This window comes from Lontra canadensis, unplaced genomic scaffold, assembly GCF_010015895.1.
Source record: "Lontra canadensis isolate GAN:19392208 unplaced genomic scaffold, GSC_riverotter_1.0 scaffold171, whole genome shotgun sequence".
Lineage (NCBI taxonomy): Eukaryota > Metazoa > Chordata > Mammalia > Carnivora > Mustelidae > Lontra > Lontra canadensis.
In genome coordinates, this window is record NW_022631165.1 from 1,866,069 (window position 1) to 1,886,828 (window position 20,760).

At 54.6% G+C, this 20,760-nt stretch overlaps 1 protein-coding gene across 1 annotated transcript in view; it reads left to right on the forward strand.

The window, feature by feature from the left end:
* The window catches only part of LOC116860171 (ATP-binding cassette sub-family A member 17-like), a gene marked incomplete at its 3' end in the record, with an annotated part of 57,829 nt that overhangs the window by 28,376 nt on the left and 8,693 nt on the right, over positions 1–20,760 (forward strand). The window contains 10 exon segments of the mRNA XM_032846064.1: positions 4,938–5,090; positions 5,810–5,915; positions 6,645–6,951; positions 8,685–8,958; positions 9,148–9,352; positions 9,881–10,100; positions 14,549–14,707; positions 16,688–16,866; positions 17,462–17,587; positions 18,322–18,516. Coding sequence (XP_032701955.1) covers positions 4,938–5,090; positions 5,810–5,915; positions 6,645–6,951; positions 8,685–8,958; positions 9,148–9,352; positions 9,881–10,100; positions 14,549–14,707; positions 16,688–16,866; positions 17,462–17,587; positions 18,322–18,516 — 1,924 coding nt within the window.

Genomic DNA, 20,760 nt, shown 5'->3' on the forward strand with positions numbered 1-20,760 from the left:
CTCCTTTCCTCATTTAGTGGAACAGCAGGGAGGGGAAAGGGCACTCACAGTCTTTTGAGCAGGCCTCTGAGTTTCGAAGTTTTTGAAAGTTTGGAAATGGATTTCTGAATTTCGTTTCCAATCACTTGTTGCAGATAATTTAGAAATCATTTTTGTATTATCTACATCTGGAGATATTCTTTAACTCCCTTATTCAAACAGTTTGGGGTGGATTTCCTTAGTATTTTGTGTGTAACCGTCATGTGTAAAGACAGTGCTGCTTCTTATTTTCCTGTCTTTACGTCTCCACTTGCTTATCTCACAGTAGGGGCTTGAGCACAGCTGGCCCACTGCAAGTTGAGAGGCAGGTTGGCCTCTCCTGGGGAGGGGATGCATAGCGATACAAATTTCCCTCTGAGCTGCACTTGCCTGCGTCTCAGCTTTTTGGCTATGTAGTATTTTCTTTACCATTCGGTTAGAATTCTGCTTATTTTTCCATGTGCTTTCTGCTCTGACTGGTGGCTTGCTTAGAACTGTGTTTCTTAATTTCCAAATTCAGGGAGATATTTTTTAAAAACTGTTTTCTTGTTTGGTCTTGCCTTGTTTGTCTTGTTAATGCACTTGATTTCAGCCGCATTTCACTCTGGTCCTAGCATACACTCCGGATAGCCTCCGTCCTTCAAAATGCTCCCGTCTGTGGCTCAGCTTACAACATGCGTTCTTCGGTGGCTGGGCGCGGTGTCTTGTGTACAACCAAAGGTCCAGTGGGTTAATTGTCGTGTACGAATCTTCGGTGTCTTAAAAAAAAAAATTATCTAGGGGCACCTGGATGGCTCAGTCGCTAAATTGTCCAATTCTAGGTTTCAGCTTGAGGTCATGATCTTGGCATCATGAGATAGACCCCGAGTCAGACTCCACGCTCAGCAGAGAGTCTGCTCAACCCTCTCTCTCTCCCCTCCGCTCTTCACGCTGCTCTCTGTCAAATAAATAAATAAAATCTTTTAAAAAAAGATTTTATTTATTTATTTGACAGAGAAATCACAGGTAGGCAGAGAGACAGGCAGAGAGAGGAGGAAGCAGGCTCCCCACTGAGCAGAGAGCCCGATGCGGGGCTCGATCCCAGGACCCTGAGATCATGACCTGAGCCGAAGGCAGAGGCTTAACCCACTGAGTCACCCAGGCGCCCCTCAAATAAATAAATAAAATCTTCAAAAAAGAAAAAAAGCTACAACTTAAAAAAAAAGTGAGGCACTAGGTGCAGGTCACCATCTAGGGGAGGAGATTAGCACAAGCGACAGAAACAAAAATAAACAAGTAGGATGGTATCAAAGTAAAACGTTTCTACACCGTGTGCACACCCCCAGCCCCCACAACAGAACACTATTCACCATCAAAAAGAAGGAAAATCCTACTGTGTGCATTGACACAGATGGGCCCTGAGGGCATCGTGCACCATGAAATAAGTCAGACAGAGAAAAATAAGTCCTGTATGGTCTCACTTCCATGAGGAATCTCAAAATCACACAGACAGACAACCTCCTGGAAGCCGAGAAAAGCTGTGTGGTCGCCGGAGGTGGGGGGTGAGGGGGGAGTTGGGGGGGATCAGGCAAAGAGGGTCACAGGGCACAGACCTGCAGTTCCACAGCGAGTAAGTTCTGGGCGTGTCACGTACCGCGAGGCGACTGCAGTTGAGGGTCCTCTATTGTATATTTGACAGGTTTTAAGAGAGCAGATCAAAAAAGCTCTCACAAGCAAAAGCTATTGTAACTACATGAAGCGACGGACCAGTCCACAGTATATACGTACACCAAAAACTTCTAAGCACATATATCACTTGTATCTCAATAAAACTGGGGGAGGACGACAGAGAGCAGACACCAGGAGGCAGAGATTTGAGGGACGAGCTGGATCCCGTCTATGCAGGGCGGAAGCCTCCGAGAAGCTCGCACTCTGGTGTCTGAGGAAAGCGCGATATGGTGCTCGCAGAGATCCCACCGTAGAAAACTCCCCTCCCTCCCTCCTGAAATTCAGTCTTAATAAGCGACACTCTTTTTTTTTTTTTTAAAGATTTATTTATTTATTTATTTGGCAGAGAGAGATCACAAGTAGGCAGAGAGGCAGGCAGAGAGAGAGAGAGGAGGAAGCAGTCTCCCCGCAGAGCAGAGAGCCCGATGTGGGGCTCGATCCCAGGACCCTGAGATCATGACCTGAGCCGAAGGCAGAGGCTTTAACCCCCTGAGCCACCCAGGCGCCCCGCGACACTCTTATTTTTGTAAATAGGAAAAAAGAAATTCTACTAGCAGATACCATATGAAGAGGAAAAATGTAAAAATACGACCTTACGCCATGAAATATCAAAGAAAACACTGTGGTGAAGTGCCCCGTGGTGTCCCCTCTCCCCACACCCCCACCGCCGGTGGCAGATGACGTCCTGACGAGAGGCCCCCGCAAATCCCTGGGATCGTCCCTAATAGCCCCTGCGTGTAGAAACGCTAAAGAACGGACAAGCACAACACCTGGAAAAGTCAAGGAGGAACCGTCGACGGGAGAAGCAGAGCCCAGCAAAAGGCAGAGAGGGCCTCCGGGGCGCACCGTCTGTGGGAGCAAGACCCAGGGGCTCGCTCCAGCCTCGCCCCCTAACCGTAAGCACGGCTGACCCGTAAAAGCAGCAAGTTTGCAGAACTGACTGGGTCACTCTTAGGCTAGGGCGCCAAAGTGTCGGGAGCCCTGCTCGCTAGCTCTCTCAGCCTTCCAGAGGTTTGCTGGAGTTGGCTCACACTGGCTCACAAGAGCGAGTTATTAAATTATCGAGAATTGTGTGAGCCAGTGAAACAGAGCAATTATTAAAAATTAAATTGCTCATGCTTATAAATAAGTCATGGTAAAAACAGGGGTACAATTGTGATATCCATTCTGGTGTGTCTTGGTTTTTTTTTCCCCACACCACCAAGCAATGAACTCTATCCTGACACTTGCTACATGGAAGAATGGCGTCAGATCCCCAGGTGAGGGGGTCAGGCCGGCAAGACTGCCCCCCACCCCCAACTCTGGACCCTAGTCCCAGTCAGGTGGTCACCTGCGCTTCTGACCCAACCAGCTACACACCGGACGTCCCCACAACCCCTTTCCGATTCATTTGCTAGAACGGCTCATGGAGCTCGAGAAACACTCTCACAGTTAGCAGGTCATTATGAAGGATATGCCTCTGGATCCAGATGAACACGGACACAGGGAAAGGGTCTGAAGCGTCCACGTGCTCTGAGAACGCGACGGTCCCCACACCTCCACGTGCTCACCAACTGGAAAGCCTCGGAGTCCTGCCCACTAGGGTTTTTGTGGAGGCTTCTGGACATGCGCACGGTGGATGGATTACATCGCTGGCTGCTGGTGCTTAAACTCGATCTCCAGCCCCTGTCGCCTTCCAGGAGGTTGGGAGGTGGGCTTGAAAGCTCCAACTTTGCCATGAAGTGGATGGTTCCCCAGGCAACCGGCCCCCATCCTCAGCCGCTTTCTGAAAGTCCCATCATTCGCATGACAAAACACACCTTAACCGCTGTCTCCGCTTGGGAAGTTGGAAGTGTTTGAGGAGCCCAGTGCCAGGACCAGAATGAAGACCAAATGTCTATTTCTTATCACAGACCACAGTGTCACAAACGGTAACACACAGACTTCACCTCCTCCTGCTCTGGCTGTGTCCTACTGTTACCGGTGCTCGTGGGTTGTCTACACTGACTCGTGTCTGTGTGACGGGCGTATCTGTCAACAGTTTGAAGTCGACCACAGTGAGACCGTCTACACCACAGAACTCGGTACACACTGGAAATCAGGGTTTAGTTGATTGTCTAGACTTAGAAAGTCATGGAGAAAACATGAATAACGCAAAGGAAGTTTGAAAACGTCTCCTATCCGGAGCCATCTCATTAAGAAGAGCACAAAACGTGAGGAAATATCCTTCCAGTATTAAAAAAAAGTAGCGTCCAACTCAACGAGAGTGGTGCTCACTCCCTCCCCCCGGGGATGAATGAGTGAATTTCTGACACTCACCTTTGTTATCTCACATGTACCCTGATCGTTAATGTTAATTAGAACCGACATTCTTGTCGGAACCCCACTCAGGAGAGCTAGAGGGTAAACCAGCCATGGGAGGGCGTCATCTTGGAAGGGGATCCTCTGGCGTCGGCTGTGCCTTCAGACCACCACATCCCTGGCCCATCGCCCACCATCCCGGATTCCTGACCCACAGAACTGTGGGAGACAATAGACCCCTTCTGTGTGTTTTGAGCCTCTAAATCTGGGGATAATTTGTGCCACCGCCGTAGACACTAACAAACACACCGTCTTTTACCGAACTGTAAAAGGGAAAATGAGCCACACTGTACTGGGCTGTTTTGTTGCGAAAAGTTCCCATTAGAGGAATAACTGACCCAGAGGCTATGAATAAAAATATCTTTCCTGACTTCTTAACAGTTTGTTGCCAGCAATGAAAACGTCTTTTTGCCTTGAGCGGGGTTCAGCCAACTTTTTCTGGCCAGAGAGGAATATTCTAGGCTATGTAGACTCAGGGCATAATCAAGGAGAATATGTTGGTGCTTTGATGACCATCTAACACGTAACCATTTAAAAATGTGAAACCCATTCTGAGCTCAGAACCAAACAGAAAACAAGGCCTTGGGCTAGGTTTGGCCCGGGCTGTAGTTTACCCGCCCCAGCCAAAACGGTCAGCAATGCTATGTTTATAACTGACGATTTTTCTCGTAAGATAGATATTAAGTGATATTTCATTTTTGCCTTAACTTGCGTAAGGCGCCTCCGTTCTTTGGAAGTGCCATGGGTCTGTTAACTCAATATTTGGTTAATTCAGCTTTACTCGGGGCCTGTTTAAGACTCTAGACTGAACAAACGGACGTGAGTTGTGGTTTTTGTGAATTTGCATTTCTCTTTGTTTCGGCCTGGTTTAGGGTTAACACACTGTCAGACAGCAACACAGATGTCCAGGCCCTCAAGATCTCCTCCACGCAGTTCCAACAAAGAGTGTCTGTCAGCGGGATTAAACGCATCCAGTCCCAGACCTTCCCAGTGCAGCCGGGCCTGCCAGTCCAGCTGAACACGGGGTGAGCAAGAATGTCCCACGCACGCAGGAGGGCAGATGCGCCTTCAGTTCCTCTGTCAGGAAGTGCAGGTCAACCTTTCACAGGGGTTGAGGGAAAAATGTGCAGATTTCCAGCATGAAAGACAGGCCCCCGCTAGGTTTCAGCAATGCCAGGCTCTCGGCTCTAGTTCAAAGGCAACATCCCAGTGTTTCGTGGCCAGGATTAACCCAACGGAGAAAAGTATCGGAAAAGGTCACGGTAAAGGTCACAGGAAAGGTCTTGGCCCTTCTTCTCACAAAGAAGAGGAAAGAATGAAAGTCTGCCGGCCACAAAAGCATGTTTAATCTTCCTTTTTCATCTTTCACTGTGAAATAGATCATGTGTTAGATCACCGGGAGTTTAAGGTTTTTTTAAGCATCCTTATGAAATACACGGATAACCTACCATGTTCTTTTATTGTTGAAAAAAAAAACATGGATGTGCATCTACAAAATGGTCTCGCTTTGGCCATCCATAAGGTATGACCTGTGAGATGGTGAGATTGGTTTTCATGGGTTAGGGAAGAGATTGATTCCACTGTTTCATAATCTCGAATCACACGCCGTCATCCGCGGGGCCTCTGAGTTGGAAAGGGTCTCGGGGTCATGGAGGCCAGCCTCCCCCCAGGCTCTTCTCCAGACTCCAGCAAGAGGTTCATCTGGGCTCCGCGTGGCCACGCTTTGCTTCTGGAGACTTCCCAGGGAGGATTTCTCAGGGTACAACCTCAGACACGTGGAGAGCGGTGCCTTTAAAGGAACACTTCCAGTGACTGTGGCCTTCATCGTGTCCAGTGCAGGAAATTTCCGGGTTCGGTAGAGACTTTCAGGAATTCGTCAGTGTTTGGGGCCAGGAACGTAGGAATCCCTGACTCAGACCTGACCACCAAGCTTCTTCCCGCAAAGTCTCTAGGTGGACGAGTGGCGGCCCCTCCCCCTGCCTTGGCTCCTGCAGCACCAGCGAGAGGCGGGGTGGGAGCCCACGGTGCTGACCCCCAGCCTCTCCCCCGCCAGGCCCAGCTACTGTCTTGATGCTCAGCGCGCGTGACCACACGCTTCACAGTTACCGTCCGGGCCACAGGGACCACGTGCATGGGTACCCGCGCTATGCGTCACCAGAAGTGGGATTTCTAAGTTAAAAGACTATATGAACATTAAATTAAAGCTAATTTGTTTTCTAAGAAAGTCGTACCAAATTAGAACTCCAGCAGTGGCATTTTCCCCACATCCTCACCAACTGGAAATTTCTGATAATCTGGTAGATTAAAAAAATAATAATAATAAAAATGGCGCCATACTTACATTTGCTATCTGTTCAGGCTACTTTTCCAGATCTTTCCAACCTATGACTTCCTTTTCTGCCATCGAATGTCCATCAGATCACTAAGTCAAAGAGTTTTTATTTGAAGCAAGTTCTGAACATCCCCAAGATGTCGGGCCCAGCGTGAGAGAGGGCAGCTGGGGGGGTGCTGGGGGATGCACAGGCCTCCGGTGTCTCCTCTCCACGGCCGCGCTCACGGGTGCCCCACTGCCATTGCAGGCCCGCCTCATCTGCCAGCAGTTCTACGCCATGTTCCTGAAAAGGGTCACGTCGTACTCTTGGCACAACTGGATGTTGATGGTAACCATGCAGGTCCTGGCGCCGCTGGCGACCACTGTCTTCAGCCTGGCCTTCCTCAGCTTGGATACACGCATGGATGAGGTCCCACTGGAACTGACCCTAAAAACATACAGTTGGACCACCGTCCCCTTCTATATTTCTCCCAATTCCAGGCTGGGTCCTCGGCTTTCGGAATATTTTACAAACATGCTTAAGGCTGAGGAGCAGCTCCCTCTGGAGACCCTGGGTAAGTCCGAGGCTCCAGGGACGGGGCGTGCACAGGCTTGCTGCTCCCTGTGGGGATGCCCCATCCTTGGGGGCCACGCAGTGCTCCCTGAAGTCAGACAAACAGCCAGAAGGCTCAGAAAAACATCCTTAAAGCCCTAGATTACAGGAAGGGGAGGATCCCCAGGGATGAAACCAGGTCGTGTCTTTCTGGGGACTGCGGCATGTCCAAAAAGGAAGTTGATAAGTTATCTGATATGTTGGACAAGCCCTAAGAGATTTACACGTCTGTCAAGGGGGGTTGGTGACAAATGTGAGAAGGAAGGTCATGGGGCGCCTGGGTAGCTCAGGTCGTGCCTCTGACTCTTGATTTCGGCTCTGGTCGTCATCTCAGGGTCGTGAGATGGGGCCTCTGGGTGTGTAGTCTGCCGGCGATTCTCCTTCTCCCTCTGTCCCTCTCCCTGCTCCCGTGCGCACGCCCCCTCTCTCTGTCTCTAAAAATAAATAACCCTAAAAGAAAGAAAAGGCAGGACGTTAACTCGGGCAGGGAGGTTGCACAAAAAAGGAAACAGAACACACCACTTGGTTCAGCTGTGAACCGATTTAACCAACCTTATGCTGGGCTCTAGGGGAGGGCAGGGGCGGGGAGCCTGCAGGGGCAGTGGGTAAGAGAGGAAGGTCCGTGTCTCCATGACGGGGGTCAGTAGGTAAATGTGCGATTTAGCCCTCTGGAGGGGTGCCCCCTGTGACCAGGTACTGGGGATGCAGGGCAGGCCAGGGCATCGCCCTTTGTCCGTGCAAGTCTTGCATAATTATTTGCTTTTAAAAGTTCTACAGCATGAGTTACTTGGACTAGAAGTAAAATCGTAAAGTATTCGCTTTTTTCAATCAAGTAAAGAGATCAAAGGCAGAACGTGGTGCAGCACATGGGGAGAAGGAGGAACCTCGCCTCCTCCGCGAGTGAGGGCCGACCGAGGGGGCGTCCTGCCAGCAGCACGGTTACCGCTGTGGCTGGGATGGCGGTCCCTTCTGGCACCGAAGACCCCCAAGTTCCAGGGAGTTCTGGATGGGTCGTGTGTTTAGGTGGCGCCTTGTGCTGAGAGCACAGTGAAGAAGGGTGCTGCTACCAGCTGGAGTGCGCCCCGGCCAAGAGGTTGGAGGGGAAGTGAGGAAGGGAGCGACAGTTGGGATGATGGCAGCGCTGCCGGACGGCGGGGACATAGCTCCGCCTCGGAGAGGGGCTGACTGGCTCCCTGGTCAGAGCCTGAGCTGTGAGCCTGAGCTGACCAGCAGAAGGGGACGAGAACTGCAGAACATTCCAAACCACAAGGAGAGTGTTTGTAAGCACAGGGAATGGTGGGTGCCCAGGGGCAGAAAGAGCCTGAGGACAGGAGCTGGGTTTGGGCGATGGCTGAGCGCGGCAGGCCGTGTGGGCACTGAGGGCCACCAGCGGTGGTCCGGGGACGTGCAGTGCGACCACGCGTGGCCTTCCACGCACACGAGAGGGGCCCAGGGCTGCGTCAAGGCCCTGGGGAGGGCAGGGGAGGGACAGCTGTAAAGATGACTAGACTTTTCTGCGTTTTTCCTGCGGCTTCCATCAACGAAAGAGGCTTTAGAGTGGCCCCAGAGTTGTGAGGCCCGGGCAGGGGGTGGTCCCGCAGGCACAGGGGTCCCCGGAAGGGAGGGCGCAGCCGGAGGAGCCACGGGGTCCCAGGGATGAGGTGCGTAGCTCTGGGACACTCTGCTCTCTCGCAGGCTCCGTGGAGGACCTCCTCCTGCGAAAGGCAGAGGAGGAGCCAGAGGTCTTTGATTACAAATACGTCGTGGCGGCTTCCTTTGAGGACTCAGGGAACCACACCATGGTGATAGCGCTATTCAACGACCAGGCGTACCACTCGCCCGCCGTGGCACTGGCACTTGTGGACAGCGTTCTCTTCAAGCTGCTCTCCGGGGCCAGAGCCTCCATCACAGCCATCAGCCACCCTCAGCCCCGGACGGCCCTGGAGGCCTCGGAGGATATCTTGTACCAGTATGTGCCACTGCCCTCCCCCCAGCAAAGCCTCCCCGACCATGTCCACGGCGGGGCCCCCTTGACCACCTGTCACTTCGCGTTTGCTTCTTGTTGTAACAACAACTTGTCGCCGTGGAGGATGGCTCCTGTGCGCAGCTCTGCTCAGACCGCCTCTCCCTGTCTGCCCCCACCCATGTCCTGCCACAGGGGCCCGAAGGCACACTTCCTCATCACCAACTTGCTTTTCGGAATAGCGTTCTTGTCCAGCTCCTTCTCCATCCTGACAGTGAAAGAGCGGTCCACGAAGGCCAAACACATCCAGTTCACCAGTGGCCTTTACGTGGCCACTTTCTGGCTCTCTGCGCTGCTGTGGGACCGTGTCACCTCCTTTGTCCCCAGCCTGCTGCTGCTGGTGAGGGCTGCGTGGTGCTGGGACCCCGCCCTGCACATCACGGTGGGCTTGTTGTGGGGACCCCGCCAGGGACCAACAGCTCACCCAGGACGTGATTCCGTCACTGACTCTTGGGAAAAGGTCCCGACACCGTTAGAAGCCGAGGGGCCGGCTCCAGGGTCTCCAATGTGTGCCAAGCCCACAAGTGCACACGCCAGTAAGAGGCAGCACGCTGGGGACCCGTGCTCAGAGCCCGGAAACAGCTCACCGTGCGCCAACGGGGCAACCCCTGGATGGTGACACTCTGGGTGGGACGGCCATGTCCGCCTTCGCTCCGCCTGTGTTCTGTAACTGCTGTTGAACTCCTGACCGCACGGTGGGGACATGCCGGGGCAGAGCTCCTCGCCTGAGCGGTCAGAGAGGAGGACGCGCAGGGCAGGGGCCACCTGGGCAGCAAACTTACTCTTAAAGTTGGGATCATCGTAGCCTTTCTCTAACCCTTAGCATCAACTCTTAGAGACTCTTCCAAATTCTCCCCTCTCCCCCGAGGTGGTGTTTCTGTACTACAAGGAAGAAGCTTTCACGCACGAGGGCAACATCCCGGCCGTTCTCTCGGCGCTCACGCTCTACAGCTGGGCCAGCACCCCCTTCGTCTACCTGGCAAGCTTCTGCTTGCACTATGAAGGCAGTGCCTTCGTCAAGCTCTTCATCACACTCACCTTCCTGAGCATCTGCCCCAACATTCTCGTCTGGGTCACAAGCCAAAAAGGTGAGGACCGGCCATTGACACATACCTTTCATTCTTCCGCTCACGGTCACAGACGGTGCACCCCCAAACGTTAGGCTGTTCTCAGCAGTGGTCCCTGAAGAGCCCCAAACCCTGTCCCCAGCACACATCTCCAGGGGAGCGGAGAGACGTGGCTACAATCACCCGGTGCGTTATGCTCAGCGGCCGGCAGGGAACAAACCACAGCGCACACACGCAGCCGCGTGAATGGACATAGGGCCCCGCCGATAGGACGGATCTGGGTGACAGAGTCAGGAGACCGGTGGCCTCGGGTTTGGGAGACAGGGCCTGCTGAAACAGAGACCCCAGGGAACCTCCTAGACACACTCTCTGTCTTGAACGAAGTGCGGGTTACATGGGCATAAACGATGTCAAAATGAGTTATTCCTCCATTTTAAAGGAAGGTAGTAAGTCAATCAATAAGCCGAGGCTGGGAGAGGGCCGTTCGGTGAGTGTGTGGTTCGCGGGGGAGCCCCCGGGAGCAAGCGGCCATCCACACTGTGCACCCGGGCTTAGATGTCGTCATGTCTGGCTGCGTCTCTCTCTGCGTCGGGCTGGATACACACTCGTTTCTCCCTCTGTGGTCCTCTTCTCCAGGCACTTGGATGCCGTCGCCCTCCTTTCAACGGGCCCTTGGGCTTTTGTTGTCTCCACCTGAGAGTATGTGAACAGCTCCCTCCCTTTGTCTCAGGAGCCGTTCTGTCTCTTGGAGGACCGGCCGTGCCTGTGCCCTCGGCCACCGTGCTGGAGCACGTCTCCCTGGTGGCGGTCTGCATTGTGCCGCACACTGCCGAGTTCTCCTGCACGCCACCGGTGGAGTGTTGGAGGTGGGACTGTTTTCATCTGAGCAGATCAAAAAAGCAGCAGGATTTTGACTTTATGATGGGAACAAAACAAAAAGCACATGGCAGACAGAGGAAGGGGGTTAGCAAAGGCATGTCCTAAGGGAACCCTAACCCCGCTGTCCTCAGCCACGGTGTGCGCCCGAGGTTCACGGGTCTGCGTGCCAAGACGCACCCCAGGCGGTCCCAGCGTGGGCAGGGCACGAAATCCCCTCAGCAGTGCTGCCCTCGTCTCCGGAAAGAACCCGAGGTTTCCTCCCTTCCTCCTCCCCCAAGCTGCCCAAACTCCCCCTAGGGAGATAAGCACCTGCAAGCCCAAGGACACTGAAGGGCCCTGATGGGGGCAGAGCTCTCAGAAAGAATGATCAAGCCAGGGTGCCTGGATCTCTGGACCTTCTCTCTGGATCCCTCCACCTTCCTGGGACCCATTTCTTCTTACCTTGCCCCATGCCCTTTCTTCTCTCCCCTCCTGCACAACAACGAAGACCAAGATCCTTCTCCTGCCACGCAGGAGGCCCCCTCCCCCTTAAAAGTCACGGGGAAAGGAGGCTGGGACAGGGCACGAAGCTCACTGCTTCCTGTGTGCACCCCACCCCCACCTCCTGAGGAAGGACGCCATTAGGACACTTTGGCCTCTGTACACGCGCCCCAGGGGCCTCATTCGGAGGCAGTCGCCATGGCAGCAGAGTCCGGGGATGTAAAGCCACATCTGAACTCTCCTTTTCCTGAGATGCCACTAAAGGAATAGGAAAGGAAATAAAGGTGTATGAATTCATGATAAAGAAGCATCCGAAGGGTGCTTTGGGGGCAATGGTGGAGCAAGGACCTACTGAGCACCGCAGAACCCTGGGGAGGCTTGGGAGCCAGAAGCGGGGGAGGGGAGGAGGGGCTGCTGGCAGTCTGGGCCTGTTCCTGTCCCCACGTCTCCACCGGGAAGCGCACAACACACAGGCAGGCTCCGGAAGGCAGACAGTCCTCCTCTGGGTGGCCGGAACTTGCTCGCACACAAGACCTACACATTCTGCCGGGTCCCCTGCCTGAAATGTCACCCGCCCCTGTGCACAAGGCCGGCGATCGCCTCTCGGGGCCTCTTCTGTTTCTGTGGCTAGACAGGCAGAGTCTCCAAGCACTTGAGGACGGCAGATACAGGAGAGGCAGAGAGCAAAGCAGACTGCCCAAAATGCAACACGGGGAAATGCGGGACACAGAGCCACCGCTTCGGAAAACATGGCATCTGTTAAACCGTAGAATTCTATGAGGGGGAAAAGAAAAGCAAACAATCTTGAGTGCAAGAAAGAGCTGGCTGCTGACTCAAACACCTAGCAGAAGGGGTGGTCGATGAAGCCTGTCGACCTCCCCACATCCCGGAAGGCAGAGCCAAAGACAGGAGGAAGCAGGGAAGGCGGGGACAGGTGCGGGGGGGAGGGTCCAGGAGCTGCAGCCCCGTCCCCTGAGAAGCATGCCGCAAACGGAAAGTGGACTTGAGGAAATCACCACCAATATCTCCCAGAGTCACAAACCAAGTTCAAGGCCGGAGGGATCTGTCAGACGTCCCAAGATGGGGAGAGAGGGGTCCAGACCTAAGCCCAGATGCTTCCCAGAGGACAAGTTCTAGACACCGTTCACCGGTCAGCCAAGTGGAAGGGCAGGATGAGGGCAAGTCGAGCCACGCCAAGGGAAACGCGACCCACCATGTCGCCCTCTCCGAAAGTCAACGGAGAGACATGGCCCAGCAAAGTGAAGGAACAGAGACAAAGAAGGCACAGGACCCGGAGGGAGCAGGTCTGACAGCGGGGTGCGGCGGCAAACAGCCACCATCCGGTGGAGGGTGAGATTCCGAGATTCGAGGGTTTGTGACCTTGCCCCGGCCTGTGAGCGGCTTTGGGGTAGGAGCCAGAGAGAACGAAGGAGGATGAGTGGGAGCTGTGAAGATCCGCTTCTTCGGTGAGAAGGTTGCTCGTGGACATCTCTGATTCTGGTTAGGGTGAGCTGGGGAGAAGCAGGTGTCGGCTCTCAGAGTCTAACCACTTCCCGCCTAGGGCCCAGAGACACCGCCGGGTGGACTGTTGGTTCCGACTGGGCTCAGGAACGTTGTTTAGTGGTTAAGCCTTTCTCTGGAGGCCGTGCAGGAGGGGCAAGGCTGCGGTCCTGCCAGTTACCCCCGGACCCCCGGCCCCGCCACCTCAGCTTCCAGGCGAGATTTCCAAAGTTAGAATTCTAAGTAGAGCAGACAAGGAGGGCATGAGCCTCTGGGCTTCCCTCCCGGTCCTGTCTGACACCTTCCTAGCTGTTCTGCTGCGTTATGGTCTCAGGTGCAGCTCAAGGCCTTGTCACAGAGCCATGGCCCCCTGGGCCTCGGGGCCCGGATTGCAGCGAGCGTATGGAGCACCACAGCTCACGCCCCTTGACTGGGTGGGCCCTGTCTCTGCGGCTGCTTTGGAGTCCTGGCCCAGAAAATGTCGGTTGGGAGACCTCATGTCCCAAGGTCAACCCCATGAGGAGTGGCCCCGCTGGCAAGAATTTCACAGGTCGGCACCCAGAAGCTGTACTGCTCTAATCCCAGGTCTGGAGGGTAGAGCCCCCTTCGTGTCACTGGTTCAGCTTCTCCCCTTGGGATCTGTAAGTCCTGAGCCCGTGGGCTCCTCCCCTGAGTTACCCATGGGGGTGGGGCTGTTGTGTGAATTGTCACCAAGTCCAAAATTAGAGCTTCTGTCCCTGCCCCTCAGTTCCTCCTTCCCACTGGGGAGGATGTGCTGGGTGTGGAGGGATGGCAGGGAGCAGCCGGTGCAGGGGGTGGGGGGCTCGGGGATGCGGTCCTGTCACCGGCCTGGGGCCCCGTGCGGCGCACTGCGAATTTATCCTCTAATGAGCGGCTGATGAGCAGAAGTTCTTCTTCCAAAAAACACTTGTGTGTATTGGTTGTAAATAAACGTTTAAAATATTTTAAATACACATGGCCTCAATTTCTTGCCCAACAACCTTGTTTGGCATTTCCTCTCTTTGCAATATGACACGAATCTGAAAATTGGCTTCTCTTAACCTCTAAGAGGCCCCAGCTTCTGCATATGTGGTTCATAACCAGCCGATTTACTGCCTTGCTTTTGTGTCTCATAGGACTTGGCTGATTCTCCTGGCTTTTCCAGGTCCATGGTGAAGCAGAGCATTTGCAAATGACGGCTTTGTCTCCACAGATGATCTAGGCGGGGACTGTGTCCTTCTTAGCTCCCATCTGGGGAGGGCGCTCAGTCGACCCCACAGCTGGCCCTCCAGACCCTGCTGTCTGGGCCCCGCTCCCTGGGACACCTCATCTCCCTCCCACCTCAGCTCACCTCTTCCGCAGACATCCCATGGGGCAGCCACGCTCTTGCTGGTTTTCCCAAACACAGCTCTTTGGGATTCATCGGCACAAGCGATCGGGACAGAAGTAAAATGACAGGCTCGGGAAGCACAGCCCAAAGGAAACTGTGTTTGCTTTGGGCATGGAGGGTGAATGAAGTCTCTGGTCCGGGGACCAGGAGAGTGACGTGTGCCAGGGGCTGTGCCCTTTCCTGCCTGAAAGTGAGCAAGTCCTTTCTATCCCCTTCACAGACCTGGGCTACGTGACATTGCTGGACTCCTTGGACCGCACGTTACTATTGCTGCCAGGCCACTGCCTGGGAATGGCCCTCTTCAACTTACGCTACAACTACGGAATCCAGGAGCTATGCAAAGCCAGGAACCTGGACCAGCGGGAGTGTAACCAAGTTTGTGAGTATTGCACACGGAAATTCTCCCTTTGGCAGGACACAGCTCGGTGGGCTTGGGTATGTTCCCAAGGTTGTATGAGCAGGGCCACCATCCAGTTCCACAACATTTCCATGGCCCCCAACAAGAAGTGCGATTCCTCCAGTCTTTCCCCCATCGCCCCTCCCCCAGCTCCTGGCTGTCACTGAGCCTGCTCACCTTGCCTGTGCACTTGCCTGTTCTGGTTCTACGTGTCTGCCTGCTCTGGCTTCAAGGTTCACCCATGTAGGAGCTGGTGTCCGAGTCTCATTCCCGTTTCGTGGCGGAATCATAGTCCATTGTGTGGTTGGACCACGGTTTATCAGTTCATGGCGTGAGGGACACGCGGGTTATTTCCACCTGTTGGCGACTGGGAATGATGCCGCCGTGAGACCGATGTACAAGCTCTCGTGGGAACGTGTTTTCAGTTGTCTCGACTACATACCTTACTTAGGAATGAATCTGTGATTAGCTTTTCGAGGAACCAACCAGACTGTCTTCCACAGCAGGTGCACCGTTTCATGTTTTGCCTGAGATGGACAAGGGTTCCAATTTGTCCACATTCTCTCCAACACCTTTTAAACATTTTTTTTTTTTTTTGCAAAGAAAGAGAACAAGCAGAGGGAGGGGCAGAGGGAGAGAACCTCAAGGCGACTCCACACTGAGCACAGAGCCCAACATGGGGCCTGATCCGACAACCCCAAGATCACGACCTGAGCTGAAACCAGAAGTCGGATACCCAACCAAGGGAGCCACCCAGGCACCCCTAAAGTACTCATTTTTAAAATTGTGGTAAAATGTATATGAAGTTTACCATTTTAACCATTTTTGAGGGTACAGGTCAGTGGCGTTAAGGACAATCACACTGTTGTGCCACCATCTCCAGAATTTTTTTCATCTTGCAAAACCGAAACTGTCCCTGTGAGACACCAACCCCCCCACCCCCTGCCCCCGGCACCCACCATTTCCCTTGGTGTCTGTGACTTCCACGGCTCTAGGGACCTCACAGGAAACCTCCTAATTCCTGTCTCATTTCCTTTTCTGGACACTCTGCAGTTACTATCTTTGTGGTTACCATGGGGATTACATTAACACCCTAACGTTATCACATTTTGATTGGAATTTATATCAGCCTGACTCCAGTAACATAGAAACTGCTCCCATATGGTCTTGTCCCCACTCCCCTTCAATCATCGTGTTTTGTGCATCCGGAAATGGAGACCAATAATTGTTTTCGTGTATTAGTTTCTTTAGCCGTGGAGAAAACCGCAAGTGGAGTTACAAACCCACCTGACAAGAATACTAGCTTCTGGAATTGTCTGTGTCTTTACCTTTGCCAGAGACCTTCATTATTCCAATCTGTAGGTCCTGGAGAGCCCTGTCCATCATAGATTATTAAATGAGACTGGTGTGCTGGAGGAAAAAATGCATAGCATCATTCCGTTCATATCTTAAAAGCTCGTGTCTGGAACAGAGAGAAGGGTTACACCCAAATCCTGACAATAATTTGGAGCAGGGGAGGGGTACCTTTCCGTTGGCCCTCACGCATGTCCCTTCTTTCCGATGAGGGAGTATTTATGGTATAATTCTAAAATACACATATCTAAAGGGAAAACGTGAAGGCAGATGAGATTACAGAGATGGGACTGGAGGCTTCTGGATGTTTCGATGGGACAGGTCAGCCAAAGCGACAGGTGACTGACAACTGATCGAAGAACCCAACATACAGAAGTCTTATATTTCAAGCCACTGCCACAGGACTGGGCGAGGTCTCTTACTTCCCAGCATTATTTGCACCGAACGTGGGCTGTAGCAAGAGAAACAGAGCACTGCTCATGTTTGCCACCTGCAGGGACGTGGTAAGAGCGCCGATGACGTTCCTGTGCGGTTTCAGTGGCATTTGCTACAGGAGGAAAGGCTGGGACACCAGCCTGAGTTCGGTAACCTGAGCTTCTTCCCTGTTAGCAGAGGGATACACGGTCCAGGAGAGCATCTACGCCTGGGAGCCTCTTGGGATGGGGAAGTACCAGACGGCCATGGCCATCATGGGCTTTGTGTACCTTGTCCTGCTCTTCCTCGTTGAAACCAACGTCTTGTGGGGGCTGAAAGCCAGGTTTCCTGACTTCAACAGGAAGCGACTACTGGTGAGTGGGTCAGTGTGTAACTTGGGAAGCCTGGGTCCATGGGCTGGCTCCAGAGTCCGTGGCTGGGAGTGGCCATGACTGTCAGCATCGGAGAGAGCCTGGAGACCGTCTCATCCACCCCAGGATAGAGGGATGACGGCCCGTGCCTCCCCGAGGACCTGGAGGGATAGGGACCTAGAGGACTGGCTTGGCCCCTGTGGCTCTGGTCTGCTGAGTAGGATAAGACCCTGGATTTTCTAAGACCAGTCACCTTTTCAGAACACCTCTTCCTCCTGGCCTGCACCCGGTCAGCCAGGAGCCTGGAAGGAGAAGGGTCTGTCTGTCAGTTCTCGGTCTGAATATGGTCCAGAGGCGAAAGCCCCCCAAGGAAATTCTGGAGAAGATTCACTGGTTTTGCCCCGATATCCCCAGGCTTCAAGTCTTTTAATTTTCCTCAAAAGCCAACACCACGTGATGTTTCCGGGTCTGGCAGACCCCGGTCGTCCCTGACAACCGGACCTGGTGGTGTGTGCCAGGCCCGCGCTCCCTCTGCCTTCTCCCCCTGCCCTGGCACCAGCAGGGACTCACACTGCCTACCCTGGTCCCCGGAAAGCAGGTGACCATGCACGAGGCAGCGTCCTTGCCTGTAGACCAAGACATGGAACAGGAGGCAAAGATGGTGGAGACATATTTGGAAAAGCTGCGTGCGGAAAACCCACTGGTTCTTAGAGAAGTGACAAAGGTAGAGTCACAGATGCGCCTCAAAAAGCAAAGACCATTCCTCCGTGGGCGTTTCGGAAGAAAGCAGCCACCAGGGGGCTCCAGGCACCGCCGGAGGGGACTCATGGAGACACATCGGCACACTGGCAGGGTGGTTTGCCCCCAAAAGTGCCCGAAGCAGGAGTTAGGGCCTGAGTCGTCCAGCGCGGGGGGGGGCCTGTAAGGCAGGAGGGCCGGAGCCACGAGCCCCCAGAGGCAGGAAGCCTCAGGGACAGACACGACCGGCTGGCCCTCTCTGGGATCTAGAAGGCAGTTTCCGGGGGATCTCCTGGTGAGGGGTGGGGGCACCCCTAGAGCTCCAGCCAGGCCTGGTCAGTCAGCCGCAGAGCTCCAGCCAGGAGTTCACAGAGACCCTTCGAACATCTGGGAGCTTTGCAGCATTCCCCCCAGTCTGTTAAGTTCTTACTCTTTGTTTCCCCAGAGCCACTGGCGGTTCAAACCAGCCAACATCCCAGGCCCCATCAAGGGGTTTTGTTTGCTTGAAGGACTGAAGGGAAGAGGCTTATCCCGGAGAACCAGGCTTTCCATTTGCAGGGACAGAAGGAGGAGGGCAAACCCCGCAACCCTGCCAGGAGGGGAAGGAAGCCAGGCCCCTCCGAGGGCCTGGGCCCCGAGGGCAGCCGGCACCTGATCCAGGATGGTGTGACCGGAGCAGGGCGGCTCCTCACCGCATGCCTTCTGTCTCGGGTACCTCAGGTCTACGAGCAGAAGGTGCCCCTGCTGGCTGTGAACAAGATCTCCTTCGCGGTTCGAGCAGGGGAGTGCTTTGGGCTTCTAAGCAGCAACGGAGCTGGGAAAACGTCCATCTTCAAAATGCTGACCGGGGAAGAGCCCATCACCTCTGGGGATGCCTCTGCCAGGGGCCTCAGCATCAGCTCTCACCTGAGGGAGGTAGGTGGGACCCGGGAGCAGGGGAGCACTGGGAAGGGGTGGTTGTGTTGGCAGGAGGGGGTGGGGAACCGCACCTGGGCATGTGACCTCAGGCCTGGGGTATGCGTGGTCTTTGGAAAACCCGCCTGTCAGGTTTCCACATGATCCCAGCCCCACGGCCCTACCTTTGACCTCTTCTCTGAGCTCGCCACCCACCCTCTCCTGTGTCCACTACTCATAGTCCCTGACGTCCCTCCCACACCTTCCCAGGTCCCAGGTCCTATCTCCTGGCCGCTCGCACTGCGCTCACACCAAGGGTCCTGGAGACGCCCCGCGGGGCTGCAACACCAGCCTTCCATCTGTCGGGCTCTACACGGGCTGCCCCCACGTGAGCCCAGTGGTTACTCTGGCCCCCGTCTTCTGCTCGCTGAGGGTGTCCACACAGCCACATCTGCAGCCCGGCCCCAGTCCCAGCCCCGTGAGTGCGCACACGCCTCCTAGACGGCCTAGCTCGGACGTCTTCCTGCTGACACCCGACCTTGTCATGAGCTCCTCAAACCCGACCTTCTTCGTGGGGTCCCCACCTCAGCTACCAGCACTCATTCCATCACTGCCCGGTAGGCGCCCACACTTGTGCCGACCCAGCGGCCCTCGCCAGCGCCAAGCTCTGAGGACAGTGGCCTGGCGGCAGTGCAGGGACGGGAGAGGGACAGAGCGGGGCAATCGCGGGGAGCCAGTGAAAGGCACAAGGAGAGACCAAGCCACGGCGGCGTAAGGGAGGATGTACCTACCGTTCATAGCACAAGCTGTCGAGCTGCCAAAGTTGATCAAGCTGCAATGCCCACAACCGAAATCACGTTCAGAGAGAAAGCCCAGAATCCACGCAGGCCCCTTCAGCTCTGTCGTGTTCCGTGCCCACAGCGGGGGTGGACAGCTGAAGCCATCGTCAGCCTCGCACGGCCGCGAGACGCTCAGATCCATTTCAGCTCTTACGATCCTACACATCCCGGGGGTGGCTTCTGGTGAGGGAAAATTGCATGGCTCTGACCCCCTTCCTGGCAAGAACGGTAACGTCAGGACCAAATGTGAAAAACGCCTCCAGAGAGGCTTCTGAGAAGACAATGAGGACTTAGGAGGCGGGAGGCAGGATGGGGAGAGGCCCAGGGAGGCGGCCACATCCAGCCAGGGAGGCTGGGGGCCCAGGACTGCTCCTGAGGCTGAAGTGACTGGCAATGAGTTCGGGGGAGCACACCTCTTCCTAGAGAGCAGACCCCAAAGGGCTGCGCCCTGGGTGCAGGGAGGAACCACACACAGACAAGCTCCTCCAAGGACCCTAAAACATCCGGGATGCGTGCCAGTCCCTGGAATGGCGCTGACGGGACCTAAGCCGCCGATGCCTCCAGGCACCTAGTGGGAGCCAGTGTCCGCCTCTGGGGGGAAACGATACCATCCTTAGCTTCAGATGATTTCTACAAACAACTCTGCAAATGCAATGTGTGGTACACAATAAAATTAACCAGGTATATGTGCATAAAAGACAAAGCCCCCCCTTCAAAAAAAATAACTTAGAGCGAAGCCTGGAGAGTCAAAAGGGCAGAAGCTATCCAAGAGAAGGTAAGAACTTTAGGTAGACCTTCGAGACGGCCCCAAGGGGTCCCCGTCCTGACACCAGCACCCCCGAGCAGCCCCTCCCATGCTGGACCAGGGCTGGTCCGGGTGGCAGCAAAATTTGCAGGACAGATAGTGTGTCACATCTGAGACTGGGTTACAGAAGGTACTGCAGCTTCTCCGGGAGTACACCCTCCCTCACACATCCCTCACGGTGGGAGAAGCAATCCCTCACCCAGCCTATGGGGGTGCCCACGCAGAGAGCAGCTGCACCGTAGTCCTGAGACCTGCCCACTGCTACGTGAGCGAGCTCGACAGACAACCCTCCAGGCTCCCAGGGAACGTGGGCCCAGCAGGGGTGCCAAGGGCCACCCTGTGAAGGAGCCTGCCCAGGACCACCCAGCCAAGCCATCCCCAGACCCACAAGCTGACCCACAGAAACCACGAAATGATGAACAAACCACAGCTACATTTTGGTGAAACTTGTTACGCAGCAGCATATGACAAGCTGATACAGAGGATCTAGGGAAAAGGTCTAATAGTAAAGGTCTAACCGTAACTGAGGTCCCTCAAGGAAAGGGCGCAAAGAAGAGGCGAGGCAGAATTCGAAAAATGAGTGTCTACAATTTTCCAAAACTTATGAAAGTCATTGAATTA